General features: G+C 38.9%; 1 protein-coding gene across 1 annotated transcript in view; it reads left to right on the top strand.

The window, feature by feature from the left end:
• The window catches only part of LOC109417005 (myb-like protein AA), a gene marked incomplete in the record, with an annotated part of 59,140 nt that extends 41,033 nt beyond the window's left edge, over positions 1-18,107 (top strand). Inside the window, 6 exon segments of the mRNA XM_029852834.2 lie at positions 3,006-3,068; positions 3,136-3,274; positions 3,341-4,673; positions 16,351-17,117; positions 17,283-17,398; positions 17,464-18,107. Of these exon segments, the coding sequence (XP_029708694.2) occupies positions 3,006-3,068; positions 3,136-3,274; positions 3,341-4,673; positions 16,351-17,117; positions 17,283-17,398; positions 17,464-17,594 (2,549 nt within the window).
• Positions 18,108-20,224: the final 2,117 nt, after the last annotated feature.

Genomic DNA, 20,224 nt, shown 5'->3' with positions numbered 1-20,224 from the left:
GGAGTTCCGAGTTGAATTCCCAGTTTCCCATAGTTTAATTTGTACATTACAAAGAATCTCTTCTGGAAATTGAAAGCCACAATTGGTGAAAGTTAGTTTAAATAATGTTTTTTTTTTTATTTTTAAATTTGGTTAAATGGTTGATAACTTTAATGTATTGCTGACTAAGCGCAAATTAAGCCTTAAATCAGACTTTCGATGAACCTTAAACCAGCTTAAGGTTGGAAAAAATCACCAAAATTAAATGTTTGGGGGCTGAATTAAGGAATGTACATGTTTCGCTCAGCTTTTGTTCAAATGAAGGCTGGTTTAAAATGGTTGGAAGAACGATTACTCAGCATCAAATTGTTACCTGGGTTCCCAAAAAATTCTGAGGATCTCTTCAAATTTTATTATAGAGATCTTTGTGAATGGACTTCCATCTTTTTTGGGTTTTCCTGAAATTCACCTCTAAAATTTACCGAAGAAAAGTTTTCAGAATATTCTAAAACAATTTCTCTAATATTTTCATTACCAACATGATGTGTAACTTTATCCAACGTTCCAAGAATACAAGTTTCTAAAAAAAATATTTCCAAGATATCCATCCATAAGAAGCAAAAAAAATCCCGAATCTCCACAGGAGGTTTAGAGTGATCCATAATATATTTCTTGAAACATTTCTATGGAAAATGATCTTTCCGAAAACCACTGGGAAAATCTGTTGAGGGGCATCGTGGTTGGAAGGAACCTTTATAAAATACTTAATAATCCCTACAAGAATTGCTACTGAAAACTTTGATAGAAAAAATCCTGGGAATTCTTTGCAAACATCGGAGGAGAAATTCTCGGAGGAACCCTCTACAAACAAGTCAATTTTCAAAGTTCCGAAAATGTGCTTCGATTATTTTCCCAGAGAGGCTTGGGGATTTTTTCAGCATTTCCTCCAGGTGTTCTCCTTGAAAGTTCCTATTTAAAGCAATTGCACTTTGTTTACTGGAATTTTTCAGGTATTGTTTAATAATTTCTTAAAATAATCTTTCAAGAATTATTCTAGAGTATTTTCAAATTCATAATCACTTTAAAAGGGATTTCATGTGACGGGTTAAAGTAGGTATTTTTTCCAAGAACACCCTATGAGTTGTACATCGATTTCACTGGAAATTATTAAAAAGGAATATATTGAAATTAAAATAAGAGTAAAATTTCTTTAAATTTACTTGTAGAGAGCTTGCAATTATCAAGTAAAATTGGTCACGTTGATTTACGAACCAAAAGTTAATTTTCGTTCTGTTTCAAGGATTCGTAAGCTCTAAAACTACGCATAACATGGCTATAGGCCCTAAAATAATGCAATATGTATATGGAAGCACAATCCATAGTCCAAAATGACGATATGAAAATCTGGCTAAACTTTAAAGATGGATTTGTTGTACACGGATTGTACTAATCGTGCCCACATGTGAACAAAATTTCATGAGAATCGGTTCAAAATTGACAGACCCGTGCAAAAAAAAAATAATCGGGTGTGGGTACTTTATTTATTTTATGGAATCCAGTCTGTTTGTTTGTTTTTCGCCAGAAGTGAATATTGGTGATAGAACATCTGCATCAAAATCAGGACTGGAGAGTGCACCGAACTAGTCTAAATCATCACCCTGGCAAACGCCAATAACTGTTTCCTTATAAAACAGTCCCAATGATTTGATCTAAAAATAAATTCCATAACCGTCGCCAAGTCATAGCTGGAAATGTGCACAAGCGCATGTGTTTTCCACAAGCCGGTTAGCGCATTCCGCTGAGCTGTACACTTCCATCGCATCCGATTGCATCGCTGTTTACCGCGCGCCGGGCCGTGCAGTGTTCAGCGGATAAGCAGCCCTAACGATGATGACGTGATGTTATTATGACTTTCCTATCCTAAGTTCATTGCCGTCCCGTCATCGTCGTCGTCGTCGTCGTCTGTCTCTCTGGTATGGTACTGGCGCGAAAGAAAGGAAGCCGCGCAGCATAGGCGGCACACGGTAACTCAAGTGCACATTACAGACTTGAGCTCTGCCTGGCTGATGGCGGCGTAGTGCGGTTTATGTTGTGAACTCTAGTATAAGCACAAACAGAAACACACATCATCGCATCCGAGCCCCTAAGATGAATGATGTTCCCTCTCGCTGGCTGTTTCGGATGATGCCGGTTTTGCCCGTTACAGATGAAATAATACGCACAGCAGACTAGCAGCACAACAAAACAACATATGGTCGAGGTTTCGGTTTTGGACTCAGAGGCGTAGGTTGGGTTCTTTCTGGGTGGAGTTTAAGAAATACATAGGAGAATTCACCGGACACCCAACAAACATAATTGCTGTACAATGGCTGAATAAATTGCTCTTAAGCTTGATTAAAAAAAAATGGATTAATAAGCTGTTATTCAGCTCTCAATGTAACTTGGGTAACTTATTCAAGAATTTTCATTTAAAAAATATATCAGATATCCCTATCTGGAAAACATTGGAAAACATATTTTTAAAATTAATCAAGGAACTTTTACAAAAAAAATGTTATTTATCAGGAGAAACGCATTGGGTTTTTCTTTCAGTAACTACATGTTCAATTTCCTAGATTATAATTTCCATTTTAAATTTCTGTAAGGAAATTCCTATGAAGACCCTAGCTCCGCTAACGCTCCGGTCGTTGCGTTGCGCATTGCGCGAAGAATCTTGTGTGCTATGTAGGTATAACAGATTAATCCAGTTTTAAGCTGGACTGACTGACGGCTGCTGACAAGATGAAGGAAAAAGTTGTTGTTTGATTATGAAGCGAAAGAAGATGGGCTCTAATTGGACAGGCTATGAAATATTGCATTTGCTTTGATTTATGCGCTTGGTAGTGTGGAAGATCATGAAAGATTTTGAATGAGAAGGATCAGAAGAAGCAAGCGATTTTTGCAAATAGATGTTTCCTAACTTATTTGTTATGTTAGCAACACGAATCAATGATGTATTAAAACTGCATTTTATTTCTTCTTTACAGTTTGTAAGGAGTGGCTTGTTCGAGAGGATAGCGCTCTGGCCTACCAGCTGCAAAATAAAGAAAGTAAGTGTATGCAACCATATGTACGATAACAGCTGCTAACAAGTTTTTCTTGTACTCATGTTCGCAGTTTCTGAGCACTACAAGGGCAACAAACATCGTAATCAAATCGTCCGCCAAGACTTTCCAACTGCTCTGTCCGAGCAAATCCGGGAAAAGGAAGATGCCGAGCGACAAGCGGCCTTGTACCATCAAATGATCAATGAGCAGTACGTGTGTAATACAGATCATCATTCCAACGAAATTTATTAAATTTGTTCTTTTTAACCTTCCAGGGAAGAAATGGATGCCAAAGTAGCACGCGACATTGCTCAGCAGTTAAAACGTGAAGCGGAACTAAAGCGCCGACTAGAAGCGGAGAAAGGTGAAATGTTGGCCCGAAGGCTGCAGGAACAGGCGTTGATTGGGGGCGGTAGAAAGTCCCATCGCCCGGTTGAACCTGAACTCGCTTTTCCACTGCCACCAAGAAACCACCCAAAACCTGTATCACACCAACAGCAAGTGCCTGCGAGACCACCCTCGCTTCACCATGCTTCTCCGTACATCGCTCATTCACCACCGGGTCCTTCCTCCGCTGTCGATCCACCAGACCTCCACTATGCATCACTCGAGCTAAACTCCCCGAAGCGACCTCCTCCGCATTCGATGTTTCAGGATGGACGAAACCCTTCCGCAAACATATACCAGGAAATCGCACACAACCCAGCCTCGAACTACAACCGCTACGATGAAGATGAGGACGGCTACACAAACATCAATCTCCACTCACACACCCCGGAGAAGAAACAACCTGCCTTTCCTAACAACGCTCGAAACGGTTCGACATCCGTTGACATAGTGGACAGCATCCGACAGTACGATTTACCCTACGACGGAGACTACAGCTATCAACTGCCTCCTCCACCGTCGCTGAACGACATCACCGGCCACAGTCAACAACGGTTTCCGAACCACAGGCCCAGTCATCCATCGGAAGCGTACAAATACAACAACAACGCCAACCCCGAAGACGACTTCCGTAACAACTCCAACTTCAACAAAATCTCTCCGGAAAAAATCGTCACTCCCCCGTCCCTGGCCGGAGCGATAGGTGGCTCCTCCTTCGGAGGACCTAGCCGGAGTTCCCGCGCATCGGCCATCAACTACAACGTGTACGACGATGACGACATCGACGAAGCACTTGCTCAACCACTGCCATCCAACCACTCAGCCCAGCTCAATCAAATTGGACTGCCGCCGATGAACGGTGGCGCCGCGGATCTCGGCACGGCTTCCAGCTCTGGTGCCAGTTCAAAGTATCACAGCTCCGGCAGTCACTCATCCCATCACCATCATCACCACCAAAATCCACATCTCTATCAGAACCACCATCCGCATCACGCCCAACAACTCCAGCAGCAGCACCAGCAGCAGCTACAACAGCAGCAACAACAAAACCTGCAAGCTTCGGCACACCACAGTCAGAGCCACCAGGGCCCGTCGCCGTCGCATTCCAAAAGCGGCAGCTACGAGAAAGCCGACCGGATACGGGCGCTCAAGGAGATCGGACTGCCACCGGATGAGATACAGGAAATCGACAAGAGGCTAGAACAGGAACTGAAGGATGAGGTGAGTTGCTGGCGGGACTCGTGGATAATCATCATTTTTGTACTTGTTTCAGTTCGGTTTGGTATTTATGATTTTCGATCTGAGCGGGTCCGTTTCTAGTGTCATGTGCTATTTTTGAATATCATGACTAGAGGCAGACTCGTTTAGGTCCGGGATCGTTTTCTTCAGTTTGTTCTGTGTTGGTTAAACTTGATATTTTCTCATCAGTTTATCAGTTATTTTCGATGGACTAATCTAAGTTGTATAATTTAGGAATAATAAAATATAACTTACTTTTAGTTTTTTTAGACTTTTTATCATATTTTGGTATCGTTCTCAAAATCGTGACGGTATGCAGAAATCTTAAATATTTCAAAGAAAACCATTATCTTTCTCCAAGAGGTCTTTAACTTTTTTTTATCTGTATTAACGAGATTTTTAGCCCTAGGCTAGTTCATCTCGGGACCCACACTTTACTTCCCTTCCGAAGGAAGAACTCACATTTTGTGAGTTTGTCGGGAGTGGGATTCGATCCCAGGTCCTCGGCGTGAAAGTCAAGTGTTCTAACCATCACACCAGGTCCGCTCCACGCCTTTAACTTATCCTTATCAGTAAATATTCAAATCAGTAAATTATTGGGCGAATTAATAAAGTATTGCTGAAGGATTTTATGGTAAAATCTATGCGAGATATTCTAACAAAATTGCAGCAGGACATCACAGGTGAATTTCAAATAAAATGTCTACTTAAATTAAAAAAAAAACATTCGCTGAACATCTCATTGAAGTGCTGCACAAGTTATTGACCTAATAGCAAGATTATCTTGTACCGACTTTTGGAACACTCCAAGCAGTATACCCTCTTCGGTTTTGACTACCACCTGTAGTCTTCCTCAGAGCCACAAATTCATTAGAAGATTGCATTATGAGTTGTAACAATTCATTTCAGTCAATAGAAATCAGTATGATGTTTTCAAAAAACGACATTCATAGAAAAATTACTTGAGAAAAATATTGGAAAGGTTTTGTGAAATCACGTACCAGTTATCTCGAAAAAAATATCCTTGAATTTCCTAGAGAATTTCATATAAAATATCTATGAACTCGGTGGCTTCTTAGCGTTCTTACCAGGAGTAAATTTTAATAAAGCACTATTTATGATACGTCTACAGTTTAATGTCCCTGTTAAGGAACATTGCCCAAAATGACCTGAATGTAGGCTATCAAAATGAGATTGATGAGATCTCATGATGCTCTATTGCGCCATAACACTACAAATGTGAATTTAAGTTGGGACAATATTTACAGATTACATAGAAATAAAACTTGTAATACTACCTAGGTATTCCTTTTACCGCAAAAGCTATGAAAGATTTTTAGACTGTCGGACTAGTTTTGAAACTACTACGCAAAGCTGTTAAGGATTATTTTCACTAGAATTCGGAACTATTTTTCATCTTAAGTTCATAAATTCTGAGCAAAAGTACTTACTGAATATTTAATCATATAATCCATTAAATTTAATTTATTTGTGTACCAATAATTTCCTACTCTTGGCCAGTTAAACTCGTGATCAACGGGTTAACTTCCTTTCCGAAGAAATAACTCTACTTTTTAGACTATCAGAAGAGGAGTTTGATCCCTGACCTCTTTTTATTTATATAAAAGTTAGGAGCGAAGATGTTGGAGAAATTCTCATAGTTGCAAACATGTTCGAAGTAATCCTAACAAAATTCTTAAAAAAAAATCAAAGGTCTAAAAATCTTTCCTGTTTCTGGATTATAAACTGGAACCTCCGATTAGATAGAAACCATTTAGGTAGGATCAATTTACGTAGCACTGTTTAGCAACTTCCATTAGGATAACATAACTTAAATAGAATTTGGTTATGTTGTGAGCAGTTGGAGTTCTTTCACGAGCAGACAAGAATATCTAAATCATAGCTCATATCGAAAAGTATTTGATGTCATTTCTCAATTTTGATGTGTTATTTAAAGATTTAGTGAATATCGTAACTTTCACATAAAGAAGGATTTAAAAACAAATTAAGTTCTTCTGAACGAAATGGAACATATACACCCAGCCCAAAGAGATGGCTTAGTGAAATGGCATGTGTTCTTTTGTCAGTTGTGGAAACGAAGAAACTTATGCTCTTATTTCCCTTATATTGAGTCACTGTTGAGTGGTAACCATTCTCGCCTACGAATCCTAAGGTCGATGGTTTGATGCTGAAAATTTGCGGATTTTTTATGTCTCAAGGAAAAAAGGTTGTTTTACAGAAACAACGGTAGAGTTGGGATCGTTTACAGGGTGCGGCAGGAAAAATGCGAAAAATTCAAGGCGCTTTCACGAGCTAAATATGAGATATATATGACTATTTCTTCATGATAGTGAATCAGTCAATACTAGCAATACAAAATTAAAATTATCATATTTGATTTTGAATTTGTGATAATGTAGGCCTAAAAAGTATCAATTCTCGGATACTTTTTCAAAACGACGTATAATACACGCAAATCCTATGTTGATACGTCGTTTTGAATAAGTATCCGAGAATTAACTGCGCGTCTAATGGTCATAAGTTGAAATGGCTAATATAATAAATATTTCAACTGTAATGTGATGAAAAACCATGCCTTACTAATCCAGCGCCATGTAGTATCACATATTAGATGGAATCAGAACGCATATACGAGATAAATTTAAATTATTAATTTTATCAGATATGAAATTTTCCGACCTGTTTACGCTGAAAAGGGTTTGCAAATGCAGAATGTCTTTAGTTTCAGGCGCTGTCTTGTAAAGGCTAGTGACAGTGGCCGAATTAGATAAAAAAACTTTAAATAACTTGTCAGAAAATAACCCTGTTAGATCATGGAATGTTACAACATAGATTGGTTAATGTCAAATGGACGGATATGAGGTTTGAAGTTGGAAAACACCCGCCGCATACTGCAGAGAACGTGTTTAGGATTTAGGATGACTAATTAATGGTCTCAAAAACATTCCTGAACCTAAGCCATCGGATCAACATGCATAACTTGTGACCTCTTGCTGTATTATGAATAAGGTTTACACTCACGAAGGCGCCTACATCAATGTTTTAGTTAGCTATGAGTTCAATGACTGTCGAAGAGAATTGAGGAGGTCTGGAGTATAGGCCTTCGAAAGCAGAAAAGTTTATCTATTGGAGCGTCATCAACGAAATTCATGCTTACATAGCATCATGAAACTAAGTGCTGTCAAGTGGTGAATGTTTGAGGGTCTCCAAGTTCCTTTGGGTATACGTCATCAGATCTACTAGGCAAGCTACAAAGTGTAAGCAGTCGAATGCAATTGAAGGCTTTCTGAAACCTACGGAAATACAAAGAAACCACTCTAAAACCCATCTATTGAAAGCCTCTGAGAAACTTACGGAAACGCCCATAAATGCCTAAAACTCCGTCTGAAACACCTTGCAACACATTTGAACGCTTTGCAACATCTCTGAAAAGCTTTTGAAACTCCTTGAGACCTCCATGAAGTTCGCCTTAACCTGTGAACATGCCTGTGAAGACCAATAAAATTCATATGAAACCCCTGAAATTAGAACTCTGCAACGCATTGAAAACTTATTGAAATGTTTTGAAACACTTCTGAAAACCCCCCATAAAATTACTCTGAAGCTTACCCAAGACCCTGGGCAGCATCCGAGAAACCTTCTAAACCCCCCTGTTGAAACGCCTCTTTAATTACCCTGTAATTTCCCTGAAGTTCATCTGAAATCCCATATGAGACCTCCTGAAACTCCTCTGATACCTCCACGGTGAATATCATTTAGCATTTTTCAAAGGTAGTCCGTGACATTTACCTTAAATATTCGAAATATAGCGGTTTTTCCGTGACTTTCTTGCAGAACTGGTTTAGGCGCACAAGTTTTCCATATACCATATTCTCAGGTTCAGCTTTAAAAATGAGCTGTAGGTGGTTGAATTTAGATATGACGAAATGAAATTTTCAGCGCTGCTTGAAACACCTCTGAATCCCCCTTGAAGTCCCCCGAAGGCCCACCCTCTAGAGTCATTCAGAAATTCCTCTGCAATCATCCGAGCTAAAAAACAAAGAAATGAAATAACTCTCTGGCCTTGCTGCTAAAAAAGCAGTCGGTGCCTACAAAACACCGTAACATTTTTTTCAATCTTCGTTTTTCAACTAAATGTAAAAATGTTATACTGTTGAAAGCCTTGTAGACTCGGCTTTAAAAAAAATGTAAAAAATGGGCTATGCAAATTCAAGCAGAGGCACCGCACAGGGAAAAAACAAGGTATAAAACGCGAATAAATTTAATGTCTCTGCTCGGAGTGGATGGATTTGAATGATTTTTTGACACAAACTGCAAAAATAAATACAGTCTCGGATAACGGGTGCGTCATTCGCCGTACGATGCTGGAAATCGGTGTATTGGGCCCGTTTTACCCCACTCTCTTTCTTTGTCACCTTTTTGGAAAAATCATGAAGTGCAAAACACATAATTTATTTAATTCGTGTTAGTGTAAAACCTTCTGTAGTATCAAATGGAGCTGGTTTGGCTCACCGCACGGCCTTAAAATTGAAATATCTTCAAATAACCCCGACATCCCCTATTTCTTTGAACTTTCGCATGCTTCTTCGCCCAAAGCGGAACGCAATTCATAAGAGCAGAACCAACCCTATGTCAAATTGCCGATGCTATGGAAAGTTTTTACACAAATACGAGTTGAATAAGGCATTTATTTAGCACGCCAGACGGGAATAGATGAAGATTTTCTTAACCCTTCACCTCCTTATCTGAAACTATAGGGATTTTTACAGTTTTTGTCAAAAATTCATTCGAATCCATCCACTCCGAACAGAAATATTGAATTTATTCGCGTTTTATACCTATTTTTTCCACTGTGCACCGCCTTAAAAACAGCGTTAACCTTCCTAATGCATCACGTCGGCAGCAGCTCGCTGGCGTAGTGCACGTTTTGGCTCAAAATTGACCCTAATACACAATGAGGGTTGAATTGTCGTTAATGCTCATACATCTGCTGTAAATCCATATAATTAGTATATTATTTTGCCATTGGAAACCGTTACCACTCATCTTTCTAGAAAAACTATCGAACGTAGTCGTAGCAAGGAAAAGAGCAAATGGGGGTCACCATTGTTTGTGTGCTCGCCAAACATATAAAAATACTCTTTATCTTTTGAATGAGACTTGGAATCGGACGCAAATTAACGAATATATGGGCCTAAAAAATACATGTTTTTGGAGGGTTACTTCATACTTTTGATTGATAGTGTATTTTGGAAGAAAAAAAAATAAACATGTTGGAAGTTAGGTAGCGTTGAACACTCGGGTAGCGTCGAACCTTCAGGTACGTGGACGGCGGCAGTATGGTTGGTAGGTACAATTGTTGGAGAGATGGTACAGGTACATATATTATTATGGAAAAAGATTGTTAAATTGTATATACCAGAATGGAATAAAGAGAGTGACGGTTGCTGATTGAGGTATCAGTCGGCAGCCGTCTAGTTTGATGGAAGATGTCTTGAGTTCTTTTTATTTATTATTAAGAAACAGGCATCGATGGAGTTAGCCTCGCTATGGCCTGCGTGGCCATGGTGGACTAGCTTCCAACAAAACATAGTCGTAATGAGGAAATAGAAAATAGGGTGAGGTGTTAGCTTTAGATGTTCGCCAAACCTTTATTTTTTTCTTTCACAAATCCTTAAGCCCAGTTGAGTGTTAAAAAATAATCGTTAAAGAAATTTCTTGGTGGATAACTGTCAAAAACTAAGAATCATTTTAAGTCAAATAAACTAGACGAGGTTCTCTAACAACCATCATTAAACAAAAATAAACGCTATTTGGTTTTATGACGGTTCTAAAACTTTTGCAAAATGAAATGGTCATTAACATACTGCTTGGGCTGCGACTGACATTTGAATCATTGTTTTACAACTGTCAAAGAAAATTTCTTGGACAATTCAGGTCCTGAAATTCCACCAGAACCGCAAATAACTGGGTGACTCAACAAAAGTCAAAATTGGTATGGAGAAATATCTACGACGTCAACGTAGTTTATGTGTTTACGCCTTAGGTATTAAAGCTCAATAAAATGACGTAAATCTTAGCCGGAGCTAGGGAAATCAGTATAGTGGATTTAGAACTCAATTGGTTTCTGAAATAACTTCATTGACTTCAGCTGGCACTACTAAATAGATCACCAGGCGTTCTATACAGCGCACTGTTTCCAACGTTATGTTTAACGCTTGGGATTTTTCAGGAATGTTTCACGAAATTCTTCCAATGATCCCTACTTTGGGGTTTTTTCGGAAAAACCTCTAGAAATTTCTTCAAAAATTATTCTGTGCGAATTCCTCAAACGACTCCATCGAGCATTCCATATAGTAATTTCCATAGAAAATTTCTTTGGAATTCCGGATATTATTCCGAGAATTCCTCAAAAAAATAATTGAGATTTCTTAATAGCATTTTTTATGGCATTTGTTGAGGAATTTCACCAGATTTTTTAAGGCAATCGTTTGAATTTTTTTCCGAAGTTTTTTGGGCATTGTATCTAGGGATTCCATCGGAATTTCATCTAGCTATGTGATAAAAAAAATCTTCGATGAGTCTATGTCGAATTCCTTAAGGAACTTCTTTGGTTTAATCCTCCAAGAAATCCAACTGTAACCTCTTCAGCGATTCCTTGGGGATTTAAAACATGAATCATTGGAGTTTTTCCGCTATTCATGTAGGGAATGGTCATCAAGTACTTTATTGATAATTCCTTCAGGAACTTTGGCAAATTCCTTCAGGAGTTTCTTTGAAGAATTCTTTCTTGAGTCTTAGGTGAACTTCTGCGGGATTTATTGATGAATTCTTCCAGCAATTATTTCAAGAGTTCCTCCAGGATTCTCAAGATATTCACCGAAGTTTATCTAAGGACTTTATCCAGGAGAATTTCTGGAGAGATTCGTAAGAAAAAAAACCCAGATTAATCCACCTAGTGGTGATAGTGCCTTTCTCGTCGAATAAGTTATCATGATCTTTCCGACGACGCAATCAATCTTGTTTTAGAGTCAGTGAACAGCCCCAAATATCTGTGCTTTGGTAACGGACGAGAAGGAGGAAATTCTCATAACAGCGATCTGGGACTGTACCACCTACGAATTTCTGAAGCATGAGAATACATTATTTAGAAAATCAAGAAATTTATCAAGGTCATCATCGAATTCGCCCCCAAAACGACGATTCGATCGCTTGGGAGTGTTGTCGTCGTCGTGATGATGCTTCCCGAAAGCAATGTCAAATTCGTTCGAGGTTTCAAAACATTGAAAAGAAATTCATTATTTTTACAGTCAGATTGAGATTTAAGAGTAAATGAGTGTGATCCGAAGGTATAACTGTTTCTTCTGAACATAACAGTATTTTTTACGACAGTGAAAACTAATTAGAAGTACGATATTTCTACGATATTAGCAAATCTAACCTAGAATATCCTACAATTCTAACCTCAACTCCTCACTTGCACAAGCCGGATCTCATTTTTCACGGAAATGGTGGAACAAAATGCAAAAATAATGTACGTGCGACCGAGGGAATTGAAAGTTCTACCATTCCCACTTAAAAAAAGTTGTCGGATGTGGGTTGTAAGTAGGAAAAATAAAATAATTCCCCCAACAGATTATGTTGATAGGTATGTAAAAAAAGGTAAACATCATCAGTTTGGTAGTTGCGCTACCGAAACAAAGATGGGTAACAGTATGTTTTGTTTTTCCCTTGAAAGCCAATTGGGGCACTTATTCCGATGTTATGTTCAACGCATAGGCACAGCTGAAAGTATCAGTTCTTTCAGTTGACTGCTTGACCACCTTGACTGAAGGCTGATCCATACTAAGATTACAATTACAAGCTAGGACTAAACTTTTTCTCAGATCACTTTGACAAAGTTTTTTCTGCACACTTAAGGCTCAAATAACCATCATTCAGTCATCAGCAATCATCAATTATTGAAAAGCAGTTTTCTTCCTCTAAGTCACAAAACCGACATTGACAGTTATTTCACTGTTATCCAGGTGGTGGCCGGAGTGCAGTGATAAATTTTTATTAACATTGGTTGAGATTTCAGCGAGAAAACTGCTTTTCAGTGTTTGCTAAACGATGATGGTTTGTTTCCTCTTAAGGCTATAATTTATTATCATTGGTTATAGGGTTCATGTAAAATGTGTGGGACACTACCGGTGGTCTCTAACGTAATCTGAGGCGATTTTCTTGAAAACCGTTCATCAGGTTATCGAAAAAAACCTTATGGGGTTCGGTTCCCTTCTACATTTGACCACATCCGGAGGGACACTCGGAACCGATTCCGGAACACTACTAGTTCTCCCTAATATGATCTGAGATATTTTTTCTTAAGTAAAGTACTCGACGAGTCAAGTACAAGACACTGAAGACGACCTTACAGTTGAGGTCGCAATACATTTCTGTCAAAGGATGCAAATTCTTAGTGGAATTCAAAGGAACAGTACTTAACGCGATTTTCTTTTTACTTACAAATATTCCCCTAACAAGCCCAGGTTAATCATCATTATTTTTTTTGTTAACAGTTCATGCCTAAAAAGCCATTAGATGTGTCGCAAAAATTGGTTTAGTTCTAGCGTAACATGTGATAAGGGTTTAAGTCGAAAATGTAAACAAACGAGATTTTCTGTTATTCCTATCAAGTGTTACGTAATCTATCGGTACACTTCCTCACCCACGCAAAAACCCATTTTAACATGACTTTTTAGATGATTTTTTAAAGCGCCTTAGTGAATTCATAGTTCCGTTTGGGCCTAAGTCGACGTAAAAGGGCCCAAGTTGGACTAGATCTCAAATTTACTTAGGCCCTTTGGCATGTTACATGGACTTTTTATGGTATTGCTTTGAATCTGATTCTTTTTTGTATAATCACGTAAAATATAATAAAACTTATGCAAACTAACTTCTTTTTGTTCAAAATAATCTCAATTCAAAGGGGCTCGATTCATAGTTGTTCAAAGGGCCAATGTATCAACGCTTAAGTGATTTGCTTATTGTCAAAGGACCAAAGTACTGGAGCCCAAGTCGATGAAATTTTTTTAAAGGGTCAATGTCCATTGCTGTTCGAAAACTCAATTTTTCTACTGTGGAGCGGACCTGGTGTGATGGTTAGAACACTTGACTATCACGCCGAGGACCTGGGATTGAATCCCACTCCCGACAAACTCGCAAAAATGTGAGTTCTTCCTTCGGAAGGGAAGTAAAGCGTGGGTCCCGAGATGAACTAGCCTAGGGCTAAAAATCTCGTTAATACAGATTTAAAAAAAAAAAAATCTACCAATTTCAATGTAGTATACTATTTTTTACGCTAGACAGCATGTAGGGAGCAGTCATGCGCGTCATTTGTTGCATAAGTGATACTAATAGAGTGTTTGATTTCTAAATAGTGTTTTTGAATATACATGGAAACCATCTCAAGCAGACTTCGCAATGCTTACATTTTGGAAGTAGGCCCTTATCACATGTTACGCTAGAGTTATCTTTTACATCCGGCCACTTTCGGCGAGACAACTGGAACTGATTCCGGAACACTACCAGTAGTTTCTAGTGTGGGCTTAGCTTGCTAACCGCACAATAAGGTTATCGAAAAGGCCACGATTTGATGTGTCGCATGTGTTTTGTTCACTTTGTATTTTTTGCTGTTTCCGGCGAGACACCCGGAACCGGTTCCGGTATGTTACGATTCAGATATGATCTGAGACTATTTTCATGTTTACCATTCATCAGGTTATAGAAAAAGCTGCGATTTGATGTGTCGCATGCATGGATTTGGTTCACTTTTATATTTGACCACTTCCGGCGAGATACCCGGAACCGGTTCCGGAATACTACCGGATCATATATGGTCTGAGACTATTTTCCTGTTTACCATTCATCAGTTTATATAAAACGCGGTGATTTGATATGTCGCATGCATGGGTTTAGTTCACTTCTATATTTGACCACTTCCGGCGGGACACCCAGAACCGGTTCCGGAACACTACCGGTTCAGATATGACCTGAGACTATTTTCCTGCTTACCGTTCATCAGATAATCGAAAATGCCGTGGTTTGATGGGTCGCATGCATGGGTTTGTTGCATTTCCATGTCTGGCTCCTTCCAGGGGTACCGGTCCGGAACACCTAAATGGCCATAACTCCGGAACGGCTGGACCGATCTGAACCATTTTCAATAGGAAACAATAGGACCAGATTCCGCGTCGAATGAACCGTCGGTCATTAAAATCGGTTGAGGTTTACTGCCAAAAAGTGATGTGAGTTTATTTGTACACACACATACACACACACATACATACATACACACACACAGACATCACCTCAATTCGTCGAGCTGAGTCGATTGGTATATGTAGCTCGACCCTCCGGGCCTTCTATCAAAAAGTCATTTTTGGAGTGAACATATAGCCTTTCCAGTACACTTAGTGTACGAGAAAGGCAAAAACTCCAAATATTCTGGTCCTAATTCCTCTTAGAAATCTTTCGGGCATTCTTTTGTAAATCCTTTCAATTCTCCAGAGATTCATTCCTTCGAAAATTTCTCAACAGTTGCTGTGTAGAATTTCTCCAGAGCATCTTTGTGGAATTCCCTCTGGGATGTCCATCAACTAATTGGAATTACGTTGGAATTCTTTAGAGATTTCTTGAAGAAATACTCAAGGGAACCGTTTGTGAATTCACCTCTAGAGATTGTCTTTGAGAATTCATTTAGGAATATCTTTAAGATTTTTTTTTGATTCCTTGGGGAACATCCTTGAGGTCTCCATTGAGGAATTTTATCGGAAATTCCCCCAGCAATTTTACCGTGATTTTTTTAGAGATTCTTCGATTATTTTTTCCGGATATCTTTAAGGAATTTTTCAGATTTTACCAGAGATTCCTCCAGAAATTCATCTAAGAATTTAATAGAAAACTTTTAGAGAAATTCTTTTAGAGAAATTCTTTGGTGAATTTGTTCAGGAATTCATTAGTGGATACCATCAAATACACATTGATTTTTTTTCTAGGCAAATTTAAGGAATCCTTTTATAAAACCATATTATATTTCTTTAAAAATCCCAGCAAAAATTGTTCAAGGATCCTTGAAGGCATCCTCCTCACAGTATTCTCCCAAGGTTGCCATCGAAATACCTTACAGAGGATTTAGCAAGAAATTCTTCTTATAATCATTGAGCAATTTCTCCAGAATTTCCTAGTGAAATTTTGTAAGTATTTTTTCTTGTGAACTCTTTCAATGATGCCGATTTCATGAGCAATTTGTTCTAAAAAAAGTTTCTACATCGATTCTTTGAGAATTTTATTCAAGATTTTTTAAAGAATCCTACTAGGAACTAGGAATTTCTACTAGGAGTAATTGTGGGGAATTTCTCGAGAAGTTCGTGAAAGTTTTTTTTTTCAAATAATTTATAAAGAGTGTTTATGATCATTTATCCGCTACGTAGGATTTAGAAGATTTCTTCAAGAGTTTTTCTTCAAATTTGTCAAGTGTCCGTTTCAGGTTTTTCACTACCATTTAAAATTGAGTGCCTTAATTATTCGCTGCAGAGTCATTTGCTGTTTGTCTCTTATAAATAAGCTCAAACCAAATAAAATTCTTTTCTTTTCACAGGAACTCGCCCGCAAGCTGCAGGAGCAGGAAGCGGACGAACTGGACCAGGAGGTGATCGATCGCCGCGTGGCCATGGAAGCCCAGGACAAAGAACTGGCCAAGATGTTACAGGAGCGGGAAAGAGCCAAAGCCAAGCGAGCCCGGGAAAAAGCTCGACTGAAAAAGGAAATGCAACGCCAACAGCAGCAACTTCAGGAACCGCATGAGGATGAAGCCGCTGGCGAGGGAAGCTCTGGGTCACATCCGGCGGGTGGTGATCAACAGCAACAACCTGGGTCGCTCGAGCCGGATATTGGAGAAGCGGATGATGGTGACTCCTATTCCAATCCGATCGATATGCTACAGCAATCGCAGGCGGGTGGAGCGATTGGGAATTCAGTGGGAAGCAACGGAAGTGCTAAGCGGTACTTTGGAGCTCCGGCTCATTCGCCGGAGCATGGCAGTGGTGCAATACACAAAACGCAGGGCAGCATTTCATCGCATGGGTCCGGAACGGGCAGTCATTACGTAAACTCACATGTTTCACCAAATGACGATAGCTACTCGAATCCGATCGATATGATTCGACAGCAAAAATCTACGCCTAACTTGAAACTGTCCGCCAATGTTCAGAGGCTAGTGGAGAATGGAAGGAAGGAAGACGACATCTACGTTCTGCCGGTTTCCGATGGTGGAGGTGCTGGAGGGGGTGGTGAAAGCCGAAGTCCTCAGAGACCAAGTCATCTGGATGTGAGAGGAATCGTTAACCGTTCATCTTCTGGATCGAGGTAAGGAATGTGCTCCCATTATCACTATTTACATTTTAAAATAACTAGTTTTCGCGTTTTCTTATTTGGTTCTCCAATAACCTAATCTTAATCGACATGAAGTTTACCAATTGTTTAGTTATACAAAAAAAATTTCAATGAATCCTTTTTGACCACTTTCCACAGAAATCAGTATACGGAAGATAACATCGCAACTAAAATCGATCCAACGTTCAGCACATCCGGTAGCAGTCCCATGAACACTAATTCGATGACTGCTTCGACGTTATCCTCACCTCCAGGTAATAGCTCAAGTCTATATTGCAAAGCCCAAGTCTAACAAACCGTTATCTTGATTCGTCCACAGATATCCTGGAGTTCTCCGATCCCGGTTCATCTAGTCCAGTGCCACCGTACATGCCGATACAGGGAACGCGGCGCAACACCTCGGCCGACAATAAGAAACGAAAATCAAAAGAACGTTGTGCTCAACAGTAGAACGCCGCACGATAGCAATGCAAAGAGTTTTCTATTACTGTACTGTTATTTGTTACTTAGACTACTAATGCTACTGCACTGCACAGGCGCACGTACGCCAATCTACGCACACAACGCATCGCAGCGGTATCATGCTAGTTATACTCGAAATAAATACGCGGAATCTAAAGAGTACATTACTTATTAAGAACTGTTATAAGTGTCTATGGGACAATAACCCACTAAAATACGGAAGCAGTTGGCAGCTTGCGGTAGAAGCTGCGCTTCGTCGATATTTATTATGTTATTATGATGCAGCATATTGATACGCAACTCGAAGGTATACTCCTTAATAGTGAAGTCATCGAAGATGAGAATCGAGTTAACTACTCGGTTAAAGCAGGACACATGAAAACATTGTTGCAATTCTAGGGTCACGCAATGCTGCTTGATATTGATGAGTTCATTATATCTACAATTTGTACAATTATTTATGTATCTTTGTGAAATATAATGCATTTTATTTATTTTAAACATGAATTGTTTGAATTTGATGACTTATCCCATGATAGCGATTAGTTTTTTTTTCTCGTCACATCTGTCCTGAAAACCGTCAAGATATTGTGGAAGATGTTAGGTAAGAAATAAGTTTAGTTGTAATTATACAAAAAGGCGTCGATAACTTTCTTGAGAATTTGACTGATGATGTTTATGTTTGGAGGTTATGGCTTAAGAGTCAATTCGACAATGATTTTTCATAAGGGCCTAACTAACTTGATCGATTTCTCTTCGTCGACTCTCTCTTTCGCTAATAACTAGATCAAAACGAACAAAATCGTTATTTTTTTTTTTGTTTCTATAGCAAGATGTAGTCATCTCCTTCGCATTTCAATCAAACAATTTTGGGAAAACTCAATACACATTCCGTAATAACACAAAGAGAGGATCGATGAAGAGAAATTGAAAATGTCAGTTAGGCCCTAATAAAGAATCAGTGTCGAATTTTTAAGTTATTCCTCCCAAGGCTTAAAGCCATAACCTGCAAACATAAGCATCAATAACTTTCACAATTTAAAGCCGATGCGGTAAATATAGAGTAAGGTTATCAAATAGCTGGTTTAAGATCCTCTGGGAGCATCCTCTATTTGGGACATTTAAGCCATTTATACGATATATGAATGTTATAATGGTAAAAAATCTTAGAAAATTTCTTCACTTTATTTTTAACGCACTTAAGAAAATATGTCTTATTATATTTTCAATAATATAGTTTCTTACTGCCCGCTTTCGTTCGTCCACTCAGTCCAACCACAGATAACAAACGTTTATGCTAACATATGAAATATGTGTAAGACCTTTGAACCGCAATTTCAAAAAAGAAACCTAACTGGCAACCATTTAGAGATATAATCTCTGTCAGATATCAATTACTGCAGCAATTCGTTGTATAAATGGAATAAGTGAGCAAAACATTTGGTTTTAAAGTATTTACACATGTTTTGAGTTAAATCTTGTTCTAGGATAAACACATCAGATTCTGTGTGTTATCTGTGGTCCAACGTTATCCAGTCAAACGGCGTTCATCACCTCGGTAGATGCTGCATGCAAGAATGTTGTATCAACTCTCACTCTTACAAACATTACTCAAGGTAAAGGGTAACTCAGACACTGAGTAGGGGTTTTTCGAAGTGTGGCGTTTTTCGGTTGATGACTCCGCTAAGCATGCCTTTGTGTATTTTGCTGTTTGCTTTTATAACGCCTTGTATCTTAGCCTGATTCGTCATTAGAAAAACGGGCCATTTCTGTGCAAAATTTCAGCGCAATTGGTGAAACTATAATTTAACACAAGCGGTTTACATAGGATTTACTATGGGATACGTTAAACTTAGAGAGAAAAATTTCCAGATGTCACCCCTTACCAACACTCCTTGTAGAAACATTTATTCATGAATTATTACCCCGAAGACCGCAAAACGGTTGGATGCTTGTGAAAAAGTCATTTAACCGCAGAAAGTTTTCTTTGTTTTATTTTTCAATTATAATAACGGCGTTTTGTACAATCGAGGAGGGGTCATCATTTCTTTCACGATTCAGAGAACGTGTTATGGAGCTTAAGCCTAGACTTTCGAGCCTGGATACAAGCATTAAATATCCGTGTCCCATTTCAGGCATATACCAATGGAGTACGAACCAACCTTCTCAGCTTCAACACTCCCAACAATGTTGTACCTAAATCTTATTTTTCTGATAACGAAATGGTTGGCACGGTTGTACCCGTTTCTTCAATCATTAAATTCGAAAACTTGTTTCAATCATGTTATTCTCTCTCTCTTTCTCTTCTCTTCTTGGCGTAAAGTCCTCACTGGGACAAAGCCTGCTTCTCAGCTTAGTGTTCTATGAGCACTTCCACAGTTATTAACTGAGAGCTTCCTCTGCCAATGACCATTTTGCATGTGTATATCGTGTGGCAGGCACGAAGATACTCTATGCCCAAGGAAGTCAAGGAAATTTCCTTTACGAAAAGATCCTGGACCGACCGGGAATCGAACCCGTCACCCTCAGCATGGTCATGCTGAATACCCGCGCGTTTACCGCCTCGGCTATATGGGCCCTCATGTTATTCATAAGTTGATAATCTGGCCGTTTTAATA

This window comes from Aedes albopictus, chromosome 2, assembly GCF_035046485.1.
Source record: "Aedes albopictus strain Foshan chromosome 2, AalbF5, whole genome shotgun sequence".
Classification (NCBI taxonomy): Eukaryota; Metazoa; Arthropoda; class Insecta; order Diptera; family Culicidae; genus Aedes; species Aedes albopictus.
The sequence above is the reverse complement of the archived record's forward strand: the minus strand, read 5'-3'. Positions and strand labels throughout refer to the sequence as shown.